This window comes from Camelina sativa, chromosome 10 (assembly GCF_000633955.1).
Source record: "Camelina sativa cultivar DH55 chromosome 10, Cs, whole genome shotgun sequence".
Lineage (NCBI taxonomy): Eukaryota > Viridiplantae > Streptophyta > Magnoliopsida > Brassicales > Brassicaceae > Camelina > Camelina sativa.
The window spans coordinates 24,475,529-24,497,732 of record NC_025694.1 but is presented as its reverse complement, the minus strand read 5'-3'; the positions used below and the strand labels follow the sequence as shown (position 1 = coordinate 24,497,732).

At 33.5% G+C, this 22,204-nt stretch overlaps 4 protein-coding genes across 4 annotated transcripts; 1 reads left to right on the top strand and 3 right to left on the bottom strand.

The window, feature by feature from the left end:
- Positions 490 to 3,243, bottom strand: LOC104719816 (dihydrofolate synthetase). The gene is made up of 9 exons (XM_010437797.2): positions 2,901 to 3,243; positions 2,454 to 2,551; positions 2,216 to 2,360; positions 2,072 to 2,134; positions 1,798 to 1,959; positions 1,509 to 1,703; positions 1,314 to 1,413; positions 1,090 to 1,224; positions 490 to 1,018 (listed from the first exon to the last, which is right to left on the bottom strand). The coding sequence occupies exons 1-9, from the start codon at positions 3,183 to 3,185 to the stop codon at positions 609 to 611; spliced, it is 1,593 nt and encodes a 530-aa protein (XP_010436099.1). The 5' UTR covers positions 3,186 to 3,243; the 3' UTR covers positions 490 to 608.
- Positions 4,144 to 5,817, bottom strand: LOC104719815. Its single transcript, XM_010437796.2, has 6 exons — positions 5,348 to 5,817; positions 5,125 to 5,239; positions 4,908 to 4,989; positions 4,742 to 4,793; positions 4,568 to 4,622; positions 4,144 to 4,454 (listed from the first exon to the last, which is right to left on the bottom strand). The coding sequence occupies exons 1-6, from the start codon at positions 5,696 to 5,698 to the stop codon at positions 4,276 to 4,278; spliced, it is 834 nt and encodes a 277-aa protein (XP_010436098.1). The 5' UTR covers positions 5,699 to 5,817; the 3' UTR covers positions 4,144 to 4,275.
- Positions 7,577 to 10,254, top strand: LOC104719814. The gene is made up of 4 exons (XM_010437794.2): positions 7,577 to 8,646; positions 9,322 to 9,620; positions 9,710 to 9,953; positions 10,079 to 10,254. Exons 1-4 carry the CDS (start codon positions 7,711 to 7,713, stop codon positions 10,178 to 10,180), a joined length of 1,581 nt encoding a protein of 526 aa, XP_010436096.1. The 5' UTR covers positions 7,577 to 7,710; the 3' UTR covers positions 10,181 to 10,254.
- LOC104720680 (UPF0725 protein At3g57210-like) lies at positions 11,564 to 12,992 on the bottom strand. Its single transcript, XM_019230819.1, has 5 exons — positions 12,915 to 12,992; positions 12,666 to 12,797; positions 12,388 to 12,493; positions 12,181 to 12,290; positions 11,564 to 12,096 (listed from the first exon to the last, which is right to left on the bottom strand). The coding sequence occupies exons 1-5, from the start codon at positions 12,990 to 12,992 to the stop codon at positions 11,743 to 11,745; spliced, it is 780 nt and encodes a 259-aa protein (XP_019086364.1). The 3' UTR covers positions 11,564 to 11,742.

The following is a 22,204-nucleotide window of genomic DNA, read 5'->3' as shown; positions in this document are numbered from 1 at the left end:
AAAACGTATTTATAAGACTTTTACAAAAATATAGTTTATTATTACATTACCAAAATAATTAATTTTTATTTATATTAAAAATATATTTTTTTTTTAAAAGTAAAAAAAAAAGTTTGGAAAAGAAAAAAAATTGAACAAGAGAGAGGGATCAGATTGGTATAAAATAGGAGCGCCCAATTAGTCGTAACAGGCTTTGAGCGGTACGCTCATCACGCACTTAAAGCGAGATTAAACCCTTTCCTCATTTCCCCTTTAACTTGCCTGAAGGATCATACTTTTTCACCTCGCCAGCTCTTCTCTATTTATAACAGGCCCACGACCTTCTCACTCCTCCACCCAACCGATGTGGGACAAAAAAAAACACTACAAATCTTACCTTCACCACCTATGTAAAAAAAAAAAACTGTTTGTGTAGTATAGGCTATGTGCTTGTTTTGAAAAGTCTCTGTCTCGCTGGGAAGGTTCCAACAACTAAGTTGTACACCATCATAGGCCATGAAGATAGAAATATTTATTTGGCTTTTACTTTCGTTTATACTACACAAACAGTTTTTACAAAGATAATCAAAATTCATAAGCATAAAACATCATAGAAGAAAGCAGCTGGTTTATTGTTGAACTGAAGCTAAGACTGAAGATACAATGTGAAGTGACCCAGTGACTATAACCATTCCTGAGTCACTACTGCTTGTGTCATCGCTGAGAATCTTATACGCAAACTTTAAGGAATCAAACACAGTTTTGTTTTCTGAGGCTTCCATAGACCCTAATCCCAATTCATCAGCAGCTTTTATCCATGATTCCTTCAAAACCGCACACGCTGTTGATCTAACCTTACCTCCACCAATGTCAGCTTCTGTAAGAACCACTGCTTCTGGCTTTAGACCTGAGAGAAGTTCTTTTGCAAACGACACATGATCTTTGTCGCTGGCCATTGCAACCACAAACACCAATCTCTTTTCTGCAAAATCCCTCATTATCATCTCCTTTAGAGCTCGCGCTGATTCTTTGGTGTGAGCTAAAAAAAACAGAACAAAGATTGATACAGTAAACCGGTTCGAAACAGAGACACTAAAAGCTATTACCAACCTCCATCAAGAAGCACAGTTGCTCCAGGTAACTGTAAAGTCTCTGCTTCTTTTGGTGTCAAAAACTGACTTCTCCCAAGTAAACGAGTATTCTCTAAACCAATCCTAATTGCTTCATCTGTCACTCTCCACCATCCTAATTATTCCATCCAGAAAGTAACAAAAATTTTCAACTTTTTTAATTCTTTCGTTGCTTTATATAGGGAGGTTCAAAGTGCTTCATACCTTGATCGCGAAGACAAAGAGACGCACATGTGGCAGTAACAGCATTTTGGAGCTGGTGATGTCCAAGCATCCGTAGATTTATATCACTAAGCTCCACGATCTGCATTTATTATGTAAAAATTCTTGATATATTAAGAATCACAAGTGAACTTCTTGATTCTTTTAATAAAGAAATTAAAGGTTTCTGAAACGTACTGGTTTGTCATCTTTCTCGTGTTGTATTACGATGTCACAGGACTCACAAAGACCGATCCCATTTCTGTTGACGATACCTTTGATTGAAGAACGAGATCCAATATCAGATGCCAAAATAACTGATGACGACATTGATGCTGCTTTAGAACGAAGAATGCCTTCGATATGAGGAAGAAATGGCCCCCCTAAAACCACCTACACGTTTTATAAGAACACATAAAACTCTATCTATCAATGTGCTTATAATCCAATGGTTATACGAAAAGCAAATACACCAAAACCACCTAACTGGACGACCGTGTTTAATAATTCCAGATTTTGCCTCAGCTATACTTTCCAAGGAACCTCCGAGGGCATCCATGTGCTCTTCACCTATTGTTGTTATGACTGAGGCAGCAAGATTTGAACTTTCGATGAAATTTGTAGCATCTCGAGCTCCTCCTAGCCCAGCCTAATGATACACAAACAAATAAAACAGTGCCATAAGTAGTCTAGAAGATAGCAAAAGCAAGTGTCATTAGATTGTCTAATGTAATGTAATAAAAATGAGCAAAATAGCTAACCTCTATAACTGCAATGTCGACATTTTCTTTCTCAAATAATGAGAAGGCTATCCCAGTGAGAATCTGCAAAAGAGATACATCTTAATTACACTTTGGCAATACCATGTGAAGTAAACAATCTAGAAGAAGCTTTGAATTGGTAACCTCAAAATGACTCAAAGAACCATTTTCCTCTTGAATAGACTGATCGAGAACCGGTTTGATTGAATAGAAATGATCATTAAGAGTGGAAGCAGAGACAGGATCTCCATTACAGGAAATACGTTCTTTGATACTCATAATATGTGGGCTGCAAATCAAGAACAAAAGCTCATGTAAGTAAAATCACGAAAAATTCAAACTCAAGATATGGTGAAATCTTAATCCAAAGTCAATACTTTACCTTGAATAACAGCCAACTGAATATCCTCCAGCCCGTAAGATATTGGAGAGAAACGCAGAAGTTGACCCTTTACCCTTAGTTCCAGCCACATGAACTACCTATAATCACTGCCCTCATTGTTAATCTCACCTTGAAACATCAAACCAAAGTATCCATAACACACACAAAAAAAAAAAACACAATCCAAATTTAAAAGAAGAGACCTTTAAATCAACAGCTTCCAACAATTACAAATGTCTTCATCAATCCACAGGAGAATCTATAGTTACTACTCAAATCTAAAGATGAGACCTTTTAATAAACAAATTCCAAAAATTACAAGTGTCTTCATTAATCCATAGGAGAATCAGAGTACAAAAAGTAGAAACATCCCAAATCTAAAGATGAGACCTTTACAACTTAGAGAGATCAATAAGAGACATGGTAGAAAATTGCAAAAGCACGAACCTTGTATTTGGAATGAGGATTACGGAGGCGAAGCATGAGACGTTTCATTCGACCGAGATCGAAACCATCACCAGAATCAGTTCCAGCTCCTTTTGGTACACCTGCTTTCTCATAGTTCTTGAGAGATTCTAAAAACGCCAAAAAACCACTGAGCTCGGGGTCTTCAGTAGAAGAGATGGTCGACATATTTCGAATTGAAGTAAAGTTTGCTGAGGATATTTTCCTGATCCTCGGAGAAAGCTTGCAGTTGGAAATGGCACTCAAGTGACTCCACAGTGCTCTCATCTTTCCAATCAAAGTCTCTCTCTCTCTTTCTCTGCAATTATTTCTTCTTCTTACATCTTGACAATTAAAAAACTCAAAGACTCTTCACTTCCTTTTTTTTTTCTTCTTAATGGGCTTTTTTATAATTTGGGCTTAGGATCCACAACAGATGACTAACGTAATCAATTACACGATTGAAGTAGTTACAAAAAGGTTTGCATTTTTGCCCACTAATGAATAAATGGGCAAAAAAACCGTAATCCAGAAAACTAAACCAACCAAACCGAAATAAATGGTTTGGTTTGGTTATAGTCTCGTCTAAAAATCTATTTAGTTGTCATATTTATTAACCAAATTGTTTAGATCTGGTTTGGTTAAAAATCATAAAACCGAATGGTCTTTCCAGTTTAGATGAATATTTAAAATATCTATATATAATTATTATATATGTGCCATTTTATATTGTATTTTATAAGATCCTTACGATTTTTTATTGGATTTATAATTATTTGAATTTTTTTTTTTGGATTTTACTTAGAAGTTTTGAGTTTCTGAAACTAGATTTAGATTTTATTATTTTAAATTATGTATAACTTATTGGTTGATACATATTTCTCTTTTTATTTATTTTATGTAACAAACTTAACTTTTTTATGTAAAATATGGAATAACCTATAATAAAACTGTAACCAAACCGAACTGTGATACATATGATTTTTTATATGGTTTCACTTTTAATAAAAACGATAAACTGTAAAACCGTAAAAACCGCATAACCAAACCGATATACATATGGTTTTTATATAGTTTCAATTTTATGAAACCAAAAAAAACTGTAAACCAAAAAAATTGAACCGAAACCAAACCAAAAAACCGAACGCCCACCCTAATCAGAGAATTTAACCTCAGTTTTGTGACTTTGTGGCCAGATTCCATAAAGTAAAACTCATTTTAGCATGTCTAAATTACAACCCTTCAAGATTGTTAGTTTTTGTTATTTTAAAATACAAATAATCATATAATTAATAGTTGATAAAAAAATGTATCATCATAATCTAGGAAAAAGAAGATTAATTAAAGAATAGAAAAACATGTGATCCAATTGATTATTCTACTTGGAGAAGAGGTTTCGAATTTTGATAATGATTTTGACAACCAATAAGAAGAACTTGGCCATGTTGCTTAATAGCTTCAGGTAGCTTGCCATTACATGGTTTATGAGTGGCGCCAAGAAAAGTGCATAAATTCGTATTGCTGATTGGATTATAGCATAAGGTTTCTCCAAAAACACTGAAATGTTGAAAGATTAGAAAAAAAAAAAAAAAGATTTTAACAAAACCTTACATACCAATTTTGAGTAAAATTTGATATATATTTTCTTAAAGAAAATAATGAAAACTTACACTCGGCTCCTTTTGGGAATTCGTCGAACAAGAACGTGATGTTCTTTAACAGGCTCTGAACCAAAAAAAAATATAAGTAACAAACTAATAATAAAGGGTTTGAATATTATAAAGTATACAAAATAATAACTCTCATCCATATTGTCATTGTAAAAACTGAGAAAACTATTTTACCAGTGTGATTCCTCCCGGTTTAATTGGCGATTCAATCAAAATCTTCGCGTTTCTGATTTTTTTTTTTTTTTTTTTGTTAAATCAGTTACAAGATTATTTGTTTATTAGTATAAATTTGAAATAAATAAAAATTGAGATATAGCTAAAAAAATCATTTTGATATAACCTAATAACCAATCTTCCTCCTTCGTCTGTATATTCATAAAAGCTACATCCTCTTGTAAAGGGTATTTTTCGTCCTTTCCATTCTTCATAACAATAAACAAAAGATGAAAAGAAGACGAATTAATGAAAGTATTAAAATCTAACTAAGATAGTTAATTAATAACGTAATCATTAGGCAATATGCATTAAGTGATGTACTAATATACACACGTACGTACCAAGATGCCAATTAACAGCAGCACTATGTCCATCTCCTTCGCACACATTTTCAACACAAAACTTTACGTTTTGTCCCATACTCTTCACAAGTTCTTCAAAGAACTTCATAGCTTCCTGCAAACATATATTGTTCATTCACAAAACCAAATCTTGAAATGTAAAATATACACATTGCATATAGAATTAAAAATTCGTGGATAGTTGTCATAGAAATATTCTTACATTTTTCCCTTGAAAAGGCTTAGAGAAGGAGAAATCATGGATAAAACAATCGTTGGAGATGCAACTTCTTAATTGATCTTGATTCTTTTTGTTTATAGAGGAATAAAATTTCATAACAGCATCATACCCAGAGATTTGATTCGACTTAGGATTAGATTGATCTAAACATGAAACCACGGTATTTCTTCTTGAAACATACTTATTTATCATCTTTCTTGGATCATCCTTGATTGCATTGAACCGGCCGGAATGTTGTATAGAAGGTAGATCTGGTATGAGCCGTGGAGTTTTGAATTTGGTGATGAGATTTCTCGTAACTATTGGACTCACGACATTAACCATGGAGGCCATTGTTGTAATATGATTCGCTTAATTAGCATGCGACAAATAAACAATTTTGTAATTTTTGGTGGAGAAATTTAATTATGGTAAGAGAATGTGAAGATTGGTGTTTGCATACGATTCATATATGATTTGTTAAAGTAGGTTTCTTGTGAAGTTCTTTACTTCTTCTTCTAACATTTTAATGTTCTTAGTTACTTTATGTAGCAATAACTCTTAGCATATCCCTTACTATAATAATAAGATCTATTAGCGTATCAAGAGATTTAAGCATCTTCTCCAAAACTTCTCGGGTTGTTATTGCATCAGCTGGTTCAAATTGTAGACTTATAACTTACATAGATTTATGATCACAAATTATTATTGTAAGTGTCATATATAATGTAAATAAAGCACAACCAACTTAAATAGAACTTTCAAACCATAATTCAGCATCTATCGTCTATTCTTCTTATTCCTCACACCAAGCTTCCTAACATGTATCTTTACTGTTTCTTTATTAACACCAATTTATCTCGACTCGACTCGAGTCCAAATACATAGCTGAGGAGATTTCTAAGGAAGGTGATTCATGGTAAAGAAAGATCACTAAATCAAAGCAAGTTCAAGATCGGTCTCAGGCCAAGATCACAGCTTCAAAAGGCCAAATTTTAGACCAGATATATACAGTAATTACGACGATCTCTATCCGAAGAATGCAACATTGATAAACGGCCTACCATTTTCACCATTATAAAGTGTACTCTGTGCTCCTGACGTCGCGTGTCATTGTCGGCAAAAATATTCAAGTCACTTTGTTGGACATATCATACCCCAAAACATTATTGTAAGGGCACATTTCAATAGTCATATTAATACAAAGGATAAGAACAGCATAACCATAACGAAACATCTTATATCTAAATCACCTGACTCTAAAAAGCGTCGGTACATGCATTGTAATCTAACCAAATACTACTTAACCACCACATTCATCAAATTTAAGTTGAAACACGGGTATTGTCAAAAAGTAATTTAGGTCTTTATTTAGCTAAAAATTAAGGTCAAACAAGCAACAAATTTAAAACCCTCTGATGAACTCAGAGATGTCCTTATAAGAAGAGTTTAGCATGGATGTGATAAATTTGCCTCGTAGCCAGCAACAACAACACCACAACCCATGACCCCTATAATTCATAAATTCCCCCAACATTTCTAGTTATTTATAAATCAACCCCTATAATAATTAAAATAATACTAGCTCCCCCCCCCCTACCTTTCCCAAAGTTTTGCTACTACTACCGACACATATTTTCCACTATGATCCCTACACGTGTCCATGTAAAAAAGTACACTACAATCGTTATCACAGTAAAAACAGAAAAATATTAATTTTAGACTTAGGCAAATTTGATTGAGTGTGTATAGTTTTGTCGGAGGTGTGGGTGTAAATACACAGTAAATTACCAAAAAAAAACAAAACAAAAAAGGGTTCAAAGTTCAAACTCGATGGTATATTTTAAATAGCTTAACAGAACTAAAATATAATAATATCATATAACTTTTGTTTTTTTGCTAATATGATTGCAAGATCAATCTGATAGTAACAATTAGCTGTTGATCAGTATCTAACTTTTATATTCTACCAAAAAAAAAGTATCTAACTTTTATATATGAAAACAAAATATTTTTATCACGATTAGATTAGATTTTTATTTTTTAGTTGCTTTGAGATAATAATGAAAAGTATATTGATTCCATTTCTTTTTTCACGACTATACTAAAAGTATATTTTAAAATAGTAGCAACATATAAACTAAGTAAAAATGAGTCTTTCACGATAAGACCCTTTTTTGTTTTCTCTTTTACAAAAATCAGAAACAGAGCCACTGCATGTTCTTCTTCTTCTTCTTCTTCTTCTTCTTCTCTTCAATTTCACTTTCTTCATAAAATTTGTTTCCATCCAATTATTTATTATCAAATTATTTTCTCATTCCACAATTTTGATTTAGTTTCCGTTTTTTTATATTGTGGTTCTTGAGATGAAGTTGAATAACCATAAAGATCCATCAGAGAAGCTGATGTGGGAACGGACTTTATCCGGATCCGGTTCACCGACCCGACCCGTATCCAAGCTAATGGTGACGCTCCTCCTCCTCGTCTCCGCCACTTACGTCGTCTACACACTCAAGCTCATCTCCAACTCACGTGCCTGTCACGTGGAGCCATTCTCCGCCGTTGTTCGTCGACTCAACGACATCGTGAACTCATCTCAGCCGTTGATTCTCTTCCACTCAAATCAAACGGCAGTGATCGAACCTTACGCATCTTCTCCGCCGCCACCTTCGCCGCTTCCAACACCACCTCCTCCGCCGCAAACCGGACTCCAGCACGTGGTTTTCGGAATCGCCGCGTCGGCGAGGCTTTGGAAACAGAGGAAAGAGTACATCAAGATCTGGTACAAACCGAACCAAATGCGCGGTTACGTCTGGTTAGAGAAACCGGTTAAGGAAGAAGAAGACGACGAAAACAGTCTCCCGCCGGTGAGAATCTCTGGCGATACTTCGAAATTTCCTTACAAGAACAAACAGGGACACAGATCGGCGATTAGAATCTCGAGAATCGTCACGGAGACGCTCAAGCTAGGACTCAAAGACGTGAGATGGTTCGTTATGGGAGACGACGACACAGTCTTCGTCGCCGAGAATCTGATCAGAGTTTTGAGGAAGTACGACCACACTCAGATGTATTACATCGGAAGCTTATCGGAGAGTCATCTTCAGAACATTTACTTCTCTTACGGAATGGCTTACGGCGGCGGAGGATTCGCTATAAGTTATCCGTTAGCGGTGGCGCTGAGCAAAATGCAAGATCGGTGTATCAAAAGGTATCCGGCATTGTACGGTTCCGATGATCGGATGCAAGCTTGCATGGCCGAACTCGGTGTTCCACTCACTAAAGAACTCGGTTTTCACCAGGTCAGTCGTCATTATCACTTTTTATTTATTTTTATTCAATTAATAATAGTACTAAATATCCTCATAAGATTCATATGAATATTTTGGTCAGATTAATACGAATCTAGTTAAACTATATTCGTGTTTTGTTTCAGTTGGTTAAATTAGCAAAGTGGGTTTTAACTACAGCTAGATTTTATTTCGATCATTGGGTTTTAATAGGGTTAGTAAATGTTTTCTTTAATAAATGTGTACGTAGTTAATGAGAGCATTAAATAGAGGTAATCGAGATTAATAAATTAAAACGTTTTTTGTTTGGACTTTTTTTCATTAACAAACAAAGTTTTACACGATTTTGGTTATAAAAAAATCGATGGGCTTTTTAAAACCTCAATTATGATAAAATGCCACGTCACTGGACCACAATTTGGCCGTACGTTATATATTGTTGCCGGAGTAAGGTACACGTCGTCACGGTGTCAGGTCGTTTCTTTAAGAGAGCTGTCACGCCATTAACGGCGCGTGTGTCGCACGTGACAATTTCCTTGTTTGTTGGTGATAATATGTTTCATTGATTACAGAACCGATCGTCGGTTACCTACCAATAACATCAAATCAAAATCAGATTTTTTTTTTTGAACCGTTCAGTTCGGTATTAATTTGATTATGTCTTCTTCTTTTGTGTGTGTTTCACAGTACGACGTGTATGGCAATCTCTTTGGTTTACTAGCGGCTCACCCTGTGGCTCCATTGGTTACAGTTCACCACCTCGACGTGGTGGAACCAATCTTCCCCAACATGACACGTGTCGACGCCTTGAAGCATCTACAAGCCCCGGCAAAGCTAGACTCTGCTGGACTTATGCAACAGTCGATATGTTACGACAAACGTCGTAAATGGACTGTTTCCGTCTCTTGGGGATTCGCAGTTCAGATTTTCCGCGGAATATTTTCAGCTCGAGAGATCGAAATGCCGTCGAGAACCTTCTTAAATTGGTAATGTATATTCTGAAAAAGAATAGAAAATTACATAAGTTGATAGATATGGTCATTTTGTTTTACAGTGTATAATATATCTGTGATAGGTATCGACGGGCGGATTACACAGCATACGCTTTTAATACCCGACCAGTGAGTCGTCATCCGTGCCAGAAACCGTTTGTGTATTATATGACATCAACCGGAGTTCATCCGGTGACAAATATGACGGTGAGCCGTTATGAAATTCACCGCGTGGCTCATCCTGAGTGTCGGTGGAAGATGGCTAATCCTGGCGACATTAAGACGGTCATTGTTTACAAGAAACCGGACCCTCATCTTTGGGACAGAGTAAGTTGAACATTTGTGACATAATGTTATATGGTCATGTTATATTACTAATGAAAGAATGCTTAAAATAATAATAATCTATTAACATATGGTTTCAAACTTTTTTTGTTTTGGGCTGGCTGCAGTCTCCTAGAAGAAATTGTTGCAGGGTGAAATCAAAGAAGAATAATACTTTGGAGATTAGTGTTGCAGTTTGCAAAGAAGGTGAAGTGGTTGAAGTTGTGTAATAAGAATATTCATGTTTAAAAACCTTTAAATTTTGTTCTCATTCAATTATACTACAGATTAGTCAATTTACTTATATTTAAAAGTAATGGAAAATTTACAAAAATTAGTTAAATAAACAGTTACCGTAAAGTGTGATTTGTTCATTTTTAAACGTTCTTATATCATCCAGAAACACAAACAAACAAACCAAAAGAATCAGCTCAACAAAAATGTCAGAGAGAATTCGTTTGCTCACTACATTGGTGCCAATGCCATTGCTAAGAGCAATTGCAAGAAAACATGTTAAAAAAAAAGGTCAAATTTTAAATACAAACGTGAGAAGAAGGGGAAACAAAAGGACATCGTTGAAGAAGGACCATGGCGTCGATTTCATTGAGGTGGTGGCTCGGTGGACCTTTGAGGACATTGTGGCTGTGCAGTTCAGTACGTCACCTGAAACAAAGATGATCGGTTCTGTAATCAATGTGGGAGAGGCAGTGTACATGCAATATGTGATGGGAATTGATGGAGTGATTGTAGATCTCGTTGAGGAGAGTCAGCCACACCCATGATGATAAAGACCTTAGAGTCTCCTCCATGACACCTCTTGCAGTTCTTACCAAGATCTTCCAAAACAGAGGGCTCATTCTCTGTGTCCTTAGCTTGTTTTTTTAGGTTCAGCGTCCACTTGCTTCTTGTAATCATTTAGACCTATATCTTGCACCCAGCTTGCAGCATAAAGGCCTTGAAGCTTCCTTCAACACCTAATCACAGGAGAAAGCACTAAATTATTCTAAAGACTAGTGATAATTATACATATTGGAATCACAGACCTCTTTTTCTCAAACAAGAGAAATCTCACAGTTGGTATCCTTATTTTCCACAATGATATCATTTCTGTGTGTTTAATCTGTGGGTATGTACATGTATTCCCTCTAATCTCTTGTGGTTATTGTCGCTATTGAGATAGGCCTTATGGATAGCCAAAGTTTGCTCACTGCATTGGTGTCAATCCCATTGCTAGGAGACACACTCCTGGTACCTTGACCAATGAAAAGCCTAGGTTGTTGATTCTTATACACCCTCTAAACAACTACCAGGCAAAATACTCCAGCTGATGAAGTATTTTTCTATAATGCAGCCAATCCACGATGATTGACTATAAATAATGTTGCAGCCAATCCAATTACTAGAAGTTGTTTTGGAAAATCTTATTACCATTGCCTTAATTTTGTCACTCAAACTCTCCCTTGGAGTGAATTAGAATCCCTGCAAACAAGAAGGGGAAACCATATACTGTGTATGTGTTTTGAAACCATGAAAAATCCATACTAAAAACATAATGGTTGACCAAAACCCAAAAAAAAAGACATTAATTGTGTTTAGCACTCGCAAACTTAATATTAGTTAAAACATATTGATTCTCATTCCGTTCTACCAAAGTTAAATCTTACAGACAAATATATTAATTACGAAAGAGTTACATAATATAAACAAATTATTCGACCATTAATAGTTTATTATCATCTGATCCATACTTTCAAATGGATTCTCTAGTGCAGACGAGAGAGAGAGCCAAAAGTCAAATCCGCAGATTTTGTAAGCCATGCGCCACCTCGGATTTGAAAGCCATATTCCGACCCTCGAGAACAAAGCTTCCATGACTGTAGGTTCTTTTAACAATAGCAATGCGATCGACATCCTTACCAACCCGAGAATCACAAGAGTCCTCGTACCTTATGTAGACAAGTGCATTCAAGGCGTTGAGTGATCCCTCACTAGGTGGATCCAAGTCTTCAGTAGTTTCTATGGCCACTTTCAGAATCTTCAAGTTGGACAGATCATGATTTCTACCCTTGTTCGTATGAGTTGTGGCAACTGCAAGTTCCAGATATAGACGAATCCAGTCATTTTGTTGCAGCTCCGATCCCTTCACCTGCAAAAAGCAAAAAAATATCTATCACTGCTTGGTTCTCTAGATCATGAGCTAAAGCACAGCCAAAGTTTAACGTGAACTTACCACGCAAAACCGGTTACTATTTTGGAAAAGATCCTCTGGGGGGCACTTAGGCACGCTACCTCTGAGGTAGAAGTAATCAGCTATTGACGCATCATCATCGGTGTTTGTCCCTAATACAAGATTTAAGACATATCAGTTAGTTCTTATGATGAGTTACTTGGTTGTTAATAACTTGTCGCCTAAAAAAAAAATGAATCAACATTTTACCTCGAGGTCTAGCAATATCGCACGTCAAAATAAACTTGCAAAAACATTCTTCATCAATTTTTAGTATGAAAATATAAAAGTTTTCTGGTAGCTGGATCCTTAGCAATCAAAGTAATGTAGTAATTAGAACCCGTGGTCCTATGGTATTTCTTGACGAGCCTGAACTGTAACTTTGTTCCCTGTGATGATCAAACAAAAAAGTAAGAAAAATTGAATGTGGTACAAAGATGACAAAACCAAGACAAAGAAAGAAGGAATTAAGAGCAAAAAAAGAGAACCTTGAGCAAATTGTAACGATGAAGGCCCATCCTGGCATATAGGCGTACTAATCCACAACAAGGTGACCACCGATCATCACAGACTTCTCTCAACAGTTCACGGCCATAACCAAGGACCACGGTACCGAACCCCTAAGAACCATTCAATGAACCATCTCTTAAAAACCTTTATCTATCGATATATACCGGATCGAACAACAAATCTCTTAACAAAATACTACGTAGTATATAAGAAGTTGAAAGACTTACGTCGCATTTCTTCAATCGTTTCGATCTCTGACGAGAATCACTATCCATGGCCTCGTTGCTTTCAATCCGCAGCGACATCGTCGTCTCCCTCCTAAAGCTTCTGTGGTCAATTTGGGTGTATACCACGCGATTGTATATCCCCCTTGACCATCAGGCCGACTCATTTTCTGGGCTTCTCTTGGGCTTCACGACCCATATTCTTAATTCGTTTTATTTTTGCTATTTTTGTTAACATTTGTCCTCCTCAGCAACTAATTAAGGAGAGATAGATCTGTGAAGACATGAATGTTGCAAAAAATAAATTAAAACGAGTGGAAAGAAGTTGGTTACAAGTTACAACTGTGGAGTGAGGAAGACGAGTTACTTTTCCTGCAAGGAATCATTGATTTCAAAATTCTGATACAGAGAAAAACAACAAATGAAGACAAGAACGGATTCATCAAGGAGTCTATCACCGTTGAGGTTACTTTATCCCAGTGCATAGCATAACGTAACAATGGTTGCACCACTTAGAAGGAAGTATCTGAATAAAGTGGTATTTCTTTAATTTGAAACCTCTTTGATGACTTGATCTGAAAGCTTTTGAACTGTCTGTGAAGATTCGGGGATATCTCTGGTACCTAGAATGGATGTTGCTGAGGAATCAAGATGGAGTGAGATGATTTTCACAATAAGAAGAGAAGGACGTGATGATTCTTGAACTAGGAGGAGATTGGTTTAGCAACTTCGGTTTTGGTTCGTTGGGTTGCTAATTTTGGCATGGAGGAGGATTATTTATGAACTGTTTCCGTCTCTTGGGGAGTTCATCCGGTGACAAATATGATATGACAGTGAGCCGTTATGAAATCCACCGTGGATTTGAGTTGTTCCACCGCCTCATCAACCTTAACAAGACATTACAATGGGATATATGATGTGGATGAATGAAACGACAGTGTTAGAGTTTTAAGATATCGAAGAAGGATCCCATGAGACTATTCGTATAACAAAGTGTAGACATGTTTTTTATTGTTTTTGTATCGAATTTTTTTTTTTTTTTTTCATTTTGAATCTAATATTAAATTGTATTCAAAAGAAAACAAACATTTTTATATTGTTAGTGCAAACATTTCCTTACAGTTTAAATACAATTAGTCTTAATAAAATCTTGAGTAAACCAGTTTTAATACATCGTTTTGTATTTTATTTTTTTAAATAACTAAGAGGTTGTCAGTCCAAACTCATACATCTAGTATGTGCTTTGAAGAAGGAAATGTCTTTGAAACTAACGTTGAATCAGACTTGAGAAAGACAATGATAAGGTGCTACAAGGGACAAAGCCTGATGGACTTACGATGGTTTGCCCTAATTTGTCTGAAATAGTAGATGGATTGTCACTTGCCTTGTGTGTGCGTTTGAAACGTCATGTGAAATATGTTATTTGCCATGAAACTGCAAAAAAAATGTTTGGGTGAAGAAATGTTCAGTCTTCTACCGTCAACGAATCCTCTAGAGCAATTAAACATCCATGAGTCGAAATGTCGGCTGATTATCTTCTGGATGAGGAGAAAACTAGCGATCGTATATTTAGTGGATGAAACAGCTAGAATTATAAAATTAATTTAAAGATGCTAAAATTATAAAATTAATTTAATAGACAAATACATCTTTTTTTTAGTTATTAATTGAAAACGTTGTGATTCCATGTGATTCACTAAAAAAATACATGTTAACAAACTTAATATACATGAAAAACACACAAACTAGAGAAAATTTTACATTATAATGATAAAAAAATATGAAATAATGTACGAAATATATACACCAAATAACACCTACATAACACCATATCTTCTTACACCCATGGTATTGCAAATCAAACGAAGGTACTAAGAAAACATTGGCTAAAAGAATACATGAGTGATAATGCAGATCAGATTAAGATGCTAAGAAAATATTTTCCATAAGAGTATACAATCCTAAATCCATAATTATAACAGTTATTATGACTAATATTACAGACTGATGTGGAAAAATGAACAAGCAAATCGACAAAAACAACAAGCCTGACTCACACAAAAATAAGATTATACAATCCTAAATCCATAAGAATAAAATGGGATTAAGATTCTAAAAAAATATTGTCTATAAGAGTATACAATCCTAGATCCATAAGAATATACAGTCCTAGATCCATTAGAGTATACAATACTAGATATTTTCTATAATCAAATAGTGTTCACTTTTTTTTTTGCTTTTGAATGATTAAAATGTGACACATGGACCAAAATCTAGTTAACAATCTATATGAAAATATATAGTCTGAAATGCAGTTTAAATTGAATAATAAGAGTATAAAATTCTAGATCTTTTCTACAATCAAATAATGTTGAAAGTTTTTTGGCTATTTGAATTATTAAAAAAGTGACACATAAGAGTATACAATCTTAGATCCGTTAGAGACAGAGTATACAATCCTATATCCGTAATACTCTATACAATCCTAAATCTTTTCTATAATCAAATAATGTTGAAATTTTTTTGGCTGTTTGAATTATTAAAAATGCGACACATGGACCATAATCTAATAAACAATCCAGATCAAAATATTTTTTGATATGCATTTTAAATTGGACANAATTATTAAAAAAGTGACACATAAGAGTATACAATCTTAGATCCGTTAGAGACAGAGTATACAATCCTATATCCGTAATACTCTATACAATCCTAAATCTTTTCTATAATCAAATAATGTTGAAATTTTTTTGGCTGTTTGAATTATTAAAAATGCGACACATGGACCATAATCTAATAAACAATCCAGATCAAAATATTTTTTGATATGCAGTTTAAATTGGACAATATATGTTCTTAAACAATATTGCATTTGGGTTCACCGCTAGGAGTCACCTTCTTCATTCATGTGCATATAAAATAATGAAAGAAAATATGTACACATTATTATAAAACTAAAACTCAAACCATTTTTATATAAACCAAATCGACATATACTTTCATTTAATAATAAAATCTAAATCTTAACCACCTCATTTGTAAACTCAAACTCAAACTGACATATAATTTTGTTCTACAGTAATTGTAAAATCTAAACCCTAACCACCTCATTTGTAAAGCCAAACCGATATAGAATTTCGTTTTAATTGTAAAATCTAAATCATAACCACCTCATTTGTAAATCCAAACCGATATATAATTTTGTTTTAATTGTAAAATTTAAACCCTAACCACCTCATTTGTAAACCCAAACCGACATATAATTTCGTTCTAATTGTAAAATCTAAATCCTAATCACCTCATTTGTAAATTCAAACCGACATATAATTTCGTTCTAATTGTAAAATCTAAATCCTAATCACCTCATTTGTAAATTCAAACCGACACATAATTAGTTCTATTGTAAAATCTAGACCCTAATTATCATTTATAAACTCAAACCGATATATAACCTCGTTTAATTGTAAAATCTAAATCAAACTTATATTTATTTTTTAAAAAAATAAAAAATCTACTGAATTTGTGTCATTAATTTGTTTTGTTTTAAAATGGAATATTACATAAAAGATTATGATTAGTCGAAAAAGAGTAGATGAATAAAAGAGTCACCTCTAAAAATGAACCTAAGTATTTTTCTATTGCATTTACAAAAGAGATGTACATGTCTTTCTCTTGTATATATTTTATTTTGCTAAGATTGTAGATAGTTTTTTTTGTTGACTTCAACATTAATTTCCTGTTACAGATACTAATACTATAAGGATAAACAAATTTATTTGTATCTTTATGAGTTGTCGCCTTATTAGTTCAATCACTCTTAAAACTTTCTTGAATTCATGTGTATATGTAACAGGAAATTAGTGTTGATTTTAACAAAACAAAAACTATCTACAATCTTAGTAAAAGAAAATGTATACAAGATAAAGACATATACATCTCTTTTCTAAATGCAATATTGTACATATAATCAAAATAGTTATACGGAGTGTACATGTGAACGTTATTGACCAAGATGGTCCAGTTAGTCGTCTATTCTTTTTATTATGTTTGTCGCCGACCTTAATTTACTAGGTTTTGATATTAATAACCACTACAAAAAAACATGATTTTTTCGACTCCAAATGACGACTACATATGTAATTGTCATTGTTAACGACTATTTAGGGACAATTTTACTACTACAAAAATTTAGTGGTATACTAGTAGCTATTTTGCAACTACTTACGGTAGTTGGTAATTTAATCGTAATTTAACGACTATTTTATGACTATATTGCATAACAGAACATGTAGTTGTTAAATAGTCGCTAATTTAGTGACTAAAATGCGACTCATGGTAAAAGTCGCCGATAAGTCGTATATCAGTCGCTATTTAAGAAATTCAAAAAATTTATAATTTAACTTCAAACCCTTAACCAAACTCGAAAACCTAAATCATAAACTTAAAGTTTAAATCTTGAACATTCAATTCTTAATCTTATAAATTATTTCGTAAACCATAAAACTAAAACCATAACCATTCTTATATATACATAAAACCAAGCTTTAATACTTATACTAGATGAAGACCCACTCGATGTGCAGGTTTAAAGTTTTATAAATGAAATTAAATTTATTAAAATTTGTTGTATGTTATATATAAATTTTATTTTTGTTATAATATACTGATTTGTATCTACTTACAAATATTTTATGTATTTTACTATTAAAATTATATTTTTTTAAACCTAAATGTACTATTGTATGTTACAAAATATTGTTGTATCACCATCTAGATATTGTCTATATAAACACATTAAACCAAGTATATTACTTTTATTTCTGCATAATTTTTTAATAACTAAAATAGTTGGCTCAAAAAATATTTTGAATAAAAAATATATTACATAATATACTAATCAATGATGTATCATCATAATAATGTATGACCACCATAGAGAAAACATCGGCTCCGCCTTCATCCCTTATGGAGAGAACCTTGCGTCCAACCTCCTCCATCATGGAGAGAAGTTTGGCTCCGCCTTTCTCCCTTGGAGAGATAACCTTGCGTCCAATCTCCTCCACCTTCCTCCCTTGCGGAGATAACTTTGTGTCCAACCTTCTCTACCATAGGGAGAACCTCGGCTTTGCCCTCCTCCTATGTGGAGAAAATATTTTCACGTCTTTTTGCTATCTCAAAATGGCTTGTTCCGACAACCAATGAAAGTAAAAACAATTTTCTAACGTCACAAAAAAATATTTTGATAGTAACTAATTTTAAATTTCCCAATGTATTCGTGATAGTAAATATGTCAAAGTGAAAGTAAAATAGTTGGCTTAATGTGTTTATAGATAACNTAAATTATTTCGTAAACCATAAAACTAAAACCATAACCATTCTTATATATACATAAAACCAAGCTTTAATACTTATACTAGATGAAGACCCACTCGATGTGCAGGTTTAAAGTTTTATAAATGAAATTAAATTTATTAAAATTTGTTGTATGTTATATATAAATTTTATTTTTGTTATAATATACTGATTTGTATCTACTTACAAATATTTTATGTATTTTACTATTAAAATTATATTTTTTTAAACCTAAATGTACTATTGTATGTTACAAAATATTGTTGTATCACCATCTAGATATTGTCTATATAAACACATTAAACCAAGTATATTACTTTTATTTCTGCATAATTTTTTAATAACTAAAATAGTTGGCTCAAAAAATATTTTGAATAAAAAATATATTACATAATATACTAATCAATGATGTATCATCATAATAATGTATGACCACCATAGAGAAAACATCGGCTCCGCCTTCATCCCTTATGGAGAGAACCTTGCGTCCAACCTCCTCCATCATGGAGAGAAGTTTGGCTCCGCCTTTCTCCCTTGGAGAGATAACCTTGCGTCCAATCTCCTCCACCTTCCTCCCTTGCGGAGATAACTTTGTGTCCAACCTTCTCTACCATAGGGAGAACCTCGGCTTTGCCCTCCTCCTATGTGGAGAAAATATTTTCACGTCTTTTTGCTATCTCAAAATGGCTTGTTCCGACAACCAATGAAAGTAAAAACAATTTTCTAACGTCACAAAAAAATATTTTGATAGTAACTAATTTTAAATTTCCCAATGTATTCGTGATAGTAAATATGTCAAAGTGAAAGTAAAATAGTTGGCTTAATGTGTTTATAGATAACATAATATATTAATCAATGATGTATCATCACAATAATGTATGACCGTGATGGAAAAAACCTCGGCTCCGCCCTCATCCTTTATGGAGAGAACATTGCGTCCAACTTCCTCCATCATGGAGAGAACCTTNTACTTACAAATATTTTATGTATTTTACTATTAAAATTATATTTTTTTAAACCTAAATGTACTATTGTATGTTACAAAATATTGTTGTATCACCATCTAGATATTGTCTATATAAACACATTAAACCAAGTATATTACTTTTATTTCTGCATAATTTTTTAATAACTAAAATAGTTGGCTCAAAAAATATTTTGAATAAAAAATATATTACATAATATACTAATCAATGATGTATCATCATAATAATGTATGACCACCATAGAGAAAACATCGGCTCCGCCTTCATCCCTTATGGAGAGAACCTTGCGTCCAACCTCCTCCATCATGGAGAGAAGTTTGGCTCCGCCTTTCTCCCTTGGAGAGATAACCTTGCGTCCAATCTCCTCCACCTTCCTCCCTTGCGGAGATAACTTTGTGTCCAACCTTCTCTACCATAGGGAGAACCTCGGCTTTGCCCTCCTCCTATGTGGAGAAAATATTTTCACGTCTTTTTGCTATCTCAAAATGGCTTGTTCCGACAACCAATGAAAGTAAAAACAATTTTCTAACGTCACAAAAAAATATTTTGATAGTAACTAATTTTAAATTTCCCAATGTATTCGTGATAGTAAATATGTCAAAGTGAAAGTAAAATAGTTGGCTTAATGTGTTTATAGATAACATAATATATTAATCAATGATGTATCATCACAATAATGTATGACCGTGATGGAAAAAACCTCGGCTCCGCCCTCATCCTTTATGGAGAGAACATTGCGTCCAACTTCCTCCATCATGGAGAGAACCTTGGCTCCACCTTCCTCCCTTGGATAGATAACCTTGCGTCCAACCTCCTCCACCTTCCTCTGTTGGGTAGATAACCTTGTGTCCAACCTTCTCCACCATAGAGAGAACCTCGGCTCTGCCCTCATCCTGTGTAGAGAGAAAATGTTCACGTCTTTTTGCTATCTCAAAATAGCTTGCTCCGACGACCAATAAACGTCAAAACCTTTTTCAATCGTCACAAAATCTTTTGATAGTAACTAATGCTAAATTTCTCAATGTATTCGTGGAAGTGTCTTTGACACACCATGATGTAGTCTCTGTCTCTGTAACGCTTCAACCACCACATTATTTAGTGAGCCCATGCCTACTCTCAGTCCATGGGCCCACCTTCCCAAGTGGGCCCTACATTTATTCTCGGCTTGTAGACCAACCCATATTCGATGACCGGTTTTTTACGTCTGTGAGTCTTTAAAAACTTGATTACCGACTTTACAAATCAACAAATGATATTTTTTTGTGTTTTGTCCTCCCTCGCATAATTTCAACAATCACTTCCAGAAAGGTCACCCATCATGAAGTTCTCTCAGGACCCTTGACTTAAAAAATAAGTGAATTTTGGTGACTTATGTGGCTAAATCAATTCTTTTAAACATTTCCACAAACCATGGTGTTAGAGTCTTTGAGCTCATATGGATCTATCAACAACGATTTATTTTTTTCAATCTATCTATCTATGTTTGTCGGACGCTTGTATTTGATTAGCCTATTTTATCAATTTATTAGGTTGATGAGCTTATATTTGTTATCTCCCTTTAGGATTGAATGAATAGTGGTAACAATTATGTTTGCAAAAAAAAAAAGGGTTTATGACCAACCAATCAAGGTTGAGAAATTGAAAGAAAATTAATTTGGCATAATTAAAGAAACAACATAAAATTATAAGCATGGTAATATATGAATCCTAAATCATTCAAAGATTAAAATATAAATTAAAACAATATAAAAATACTACAATAAAATTTAAAATACAGTATTAGAAAAATAAGACTAATATATTAATCTTTTTTTGTCAACAAATTAATCTAAACTATTCCCAACCGAAAAATGAGAAAGTAGTGGAAAATTTTGGTTTAAAAAAATAAGAAAATTTACCTTTCCATTAAAATATATTCCCAATTAAACAGAGTTGAAGGCAATGTTTTTGAATAAATTATTTAAATATGAGGTGATCTTTGATTATATAGAAGTAAGTACAAAATTTAGAATTAATAATTCAAAGTATATTTTCCTTAGTATTTTTTTCTATTTTTTTATAATTAATCACTTAAAATTAAAAATAAGTAAATAATATTATAATTTCGAATTTTATGAAATATATATAATCTCATTATAATTATTTTGTTTTTTTTCTAAATTCTAAAATTTTATAATTATCTTTTTACCTTATTAATATTGTTTAAAACAAAATATTTGTTTTTTGTTGTAATCAAATTCTTCCTATTAAATATTTACACATGTCAAAATCTCAGATTGATAACTTGACATATGTCAAAATCTTGTTAATGGCTAACTTTCAAAACCCAACTTTATATAATAAGATATACATAAAACCAAAAACTTAACCCCAAATCTTCATTCTTAACCCTAAATTCTATACCCAAACTCTTAACCAAACTTCAAAACCTAAATCATCAAATCTAAATCTTATAAGTTAATTCATAAACCATAAAACCAAACCATAACCATTATATATATATATATATATACATAAAGCAAAGCTTTAATATATAAAGAAAAAAAATTCCCGAACTTAATCCCAAGAAATTATAGTTTTTTCCAAATCCTATATATATTTATTTTTTTTGTCAACCAAACATTAATCTAGAAAATAACTCCAAGGTTGGTTGCCCAAACCGGAGGATAAGAGTTTACAAAAGAAATTTCAGAAGGTAAAGATCTCGAGGAACAAGCAAAACGATCTGCCCGAACATTAGATGTCCTTGGAATCTTCGAAAGCGTGAAAGAAGGAAAGGAAGAGCGGAGCAAGCAAAAATCATCCAACAGGTTGGAGAAAGCGGGCCACTCATCAGGAGACTGTACCATCGCCACTAATTCTGTACAATCCGTCTCAAAACGTTGACAATCGACATCCCTCGCCAGCAGGGATTCCATCGCCCAAATCAAGGCCTGAAGCTCCGAATGTAGGGGA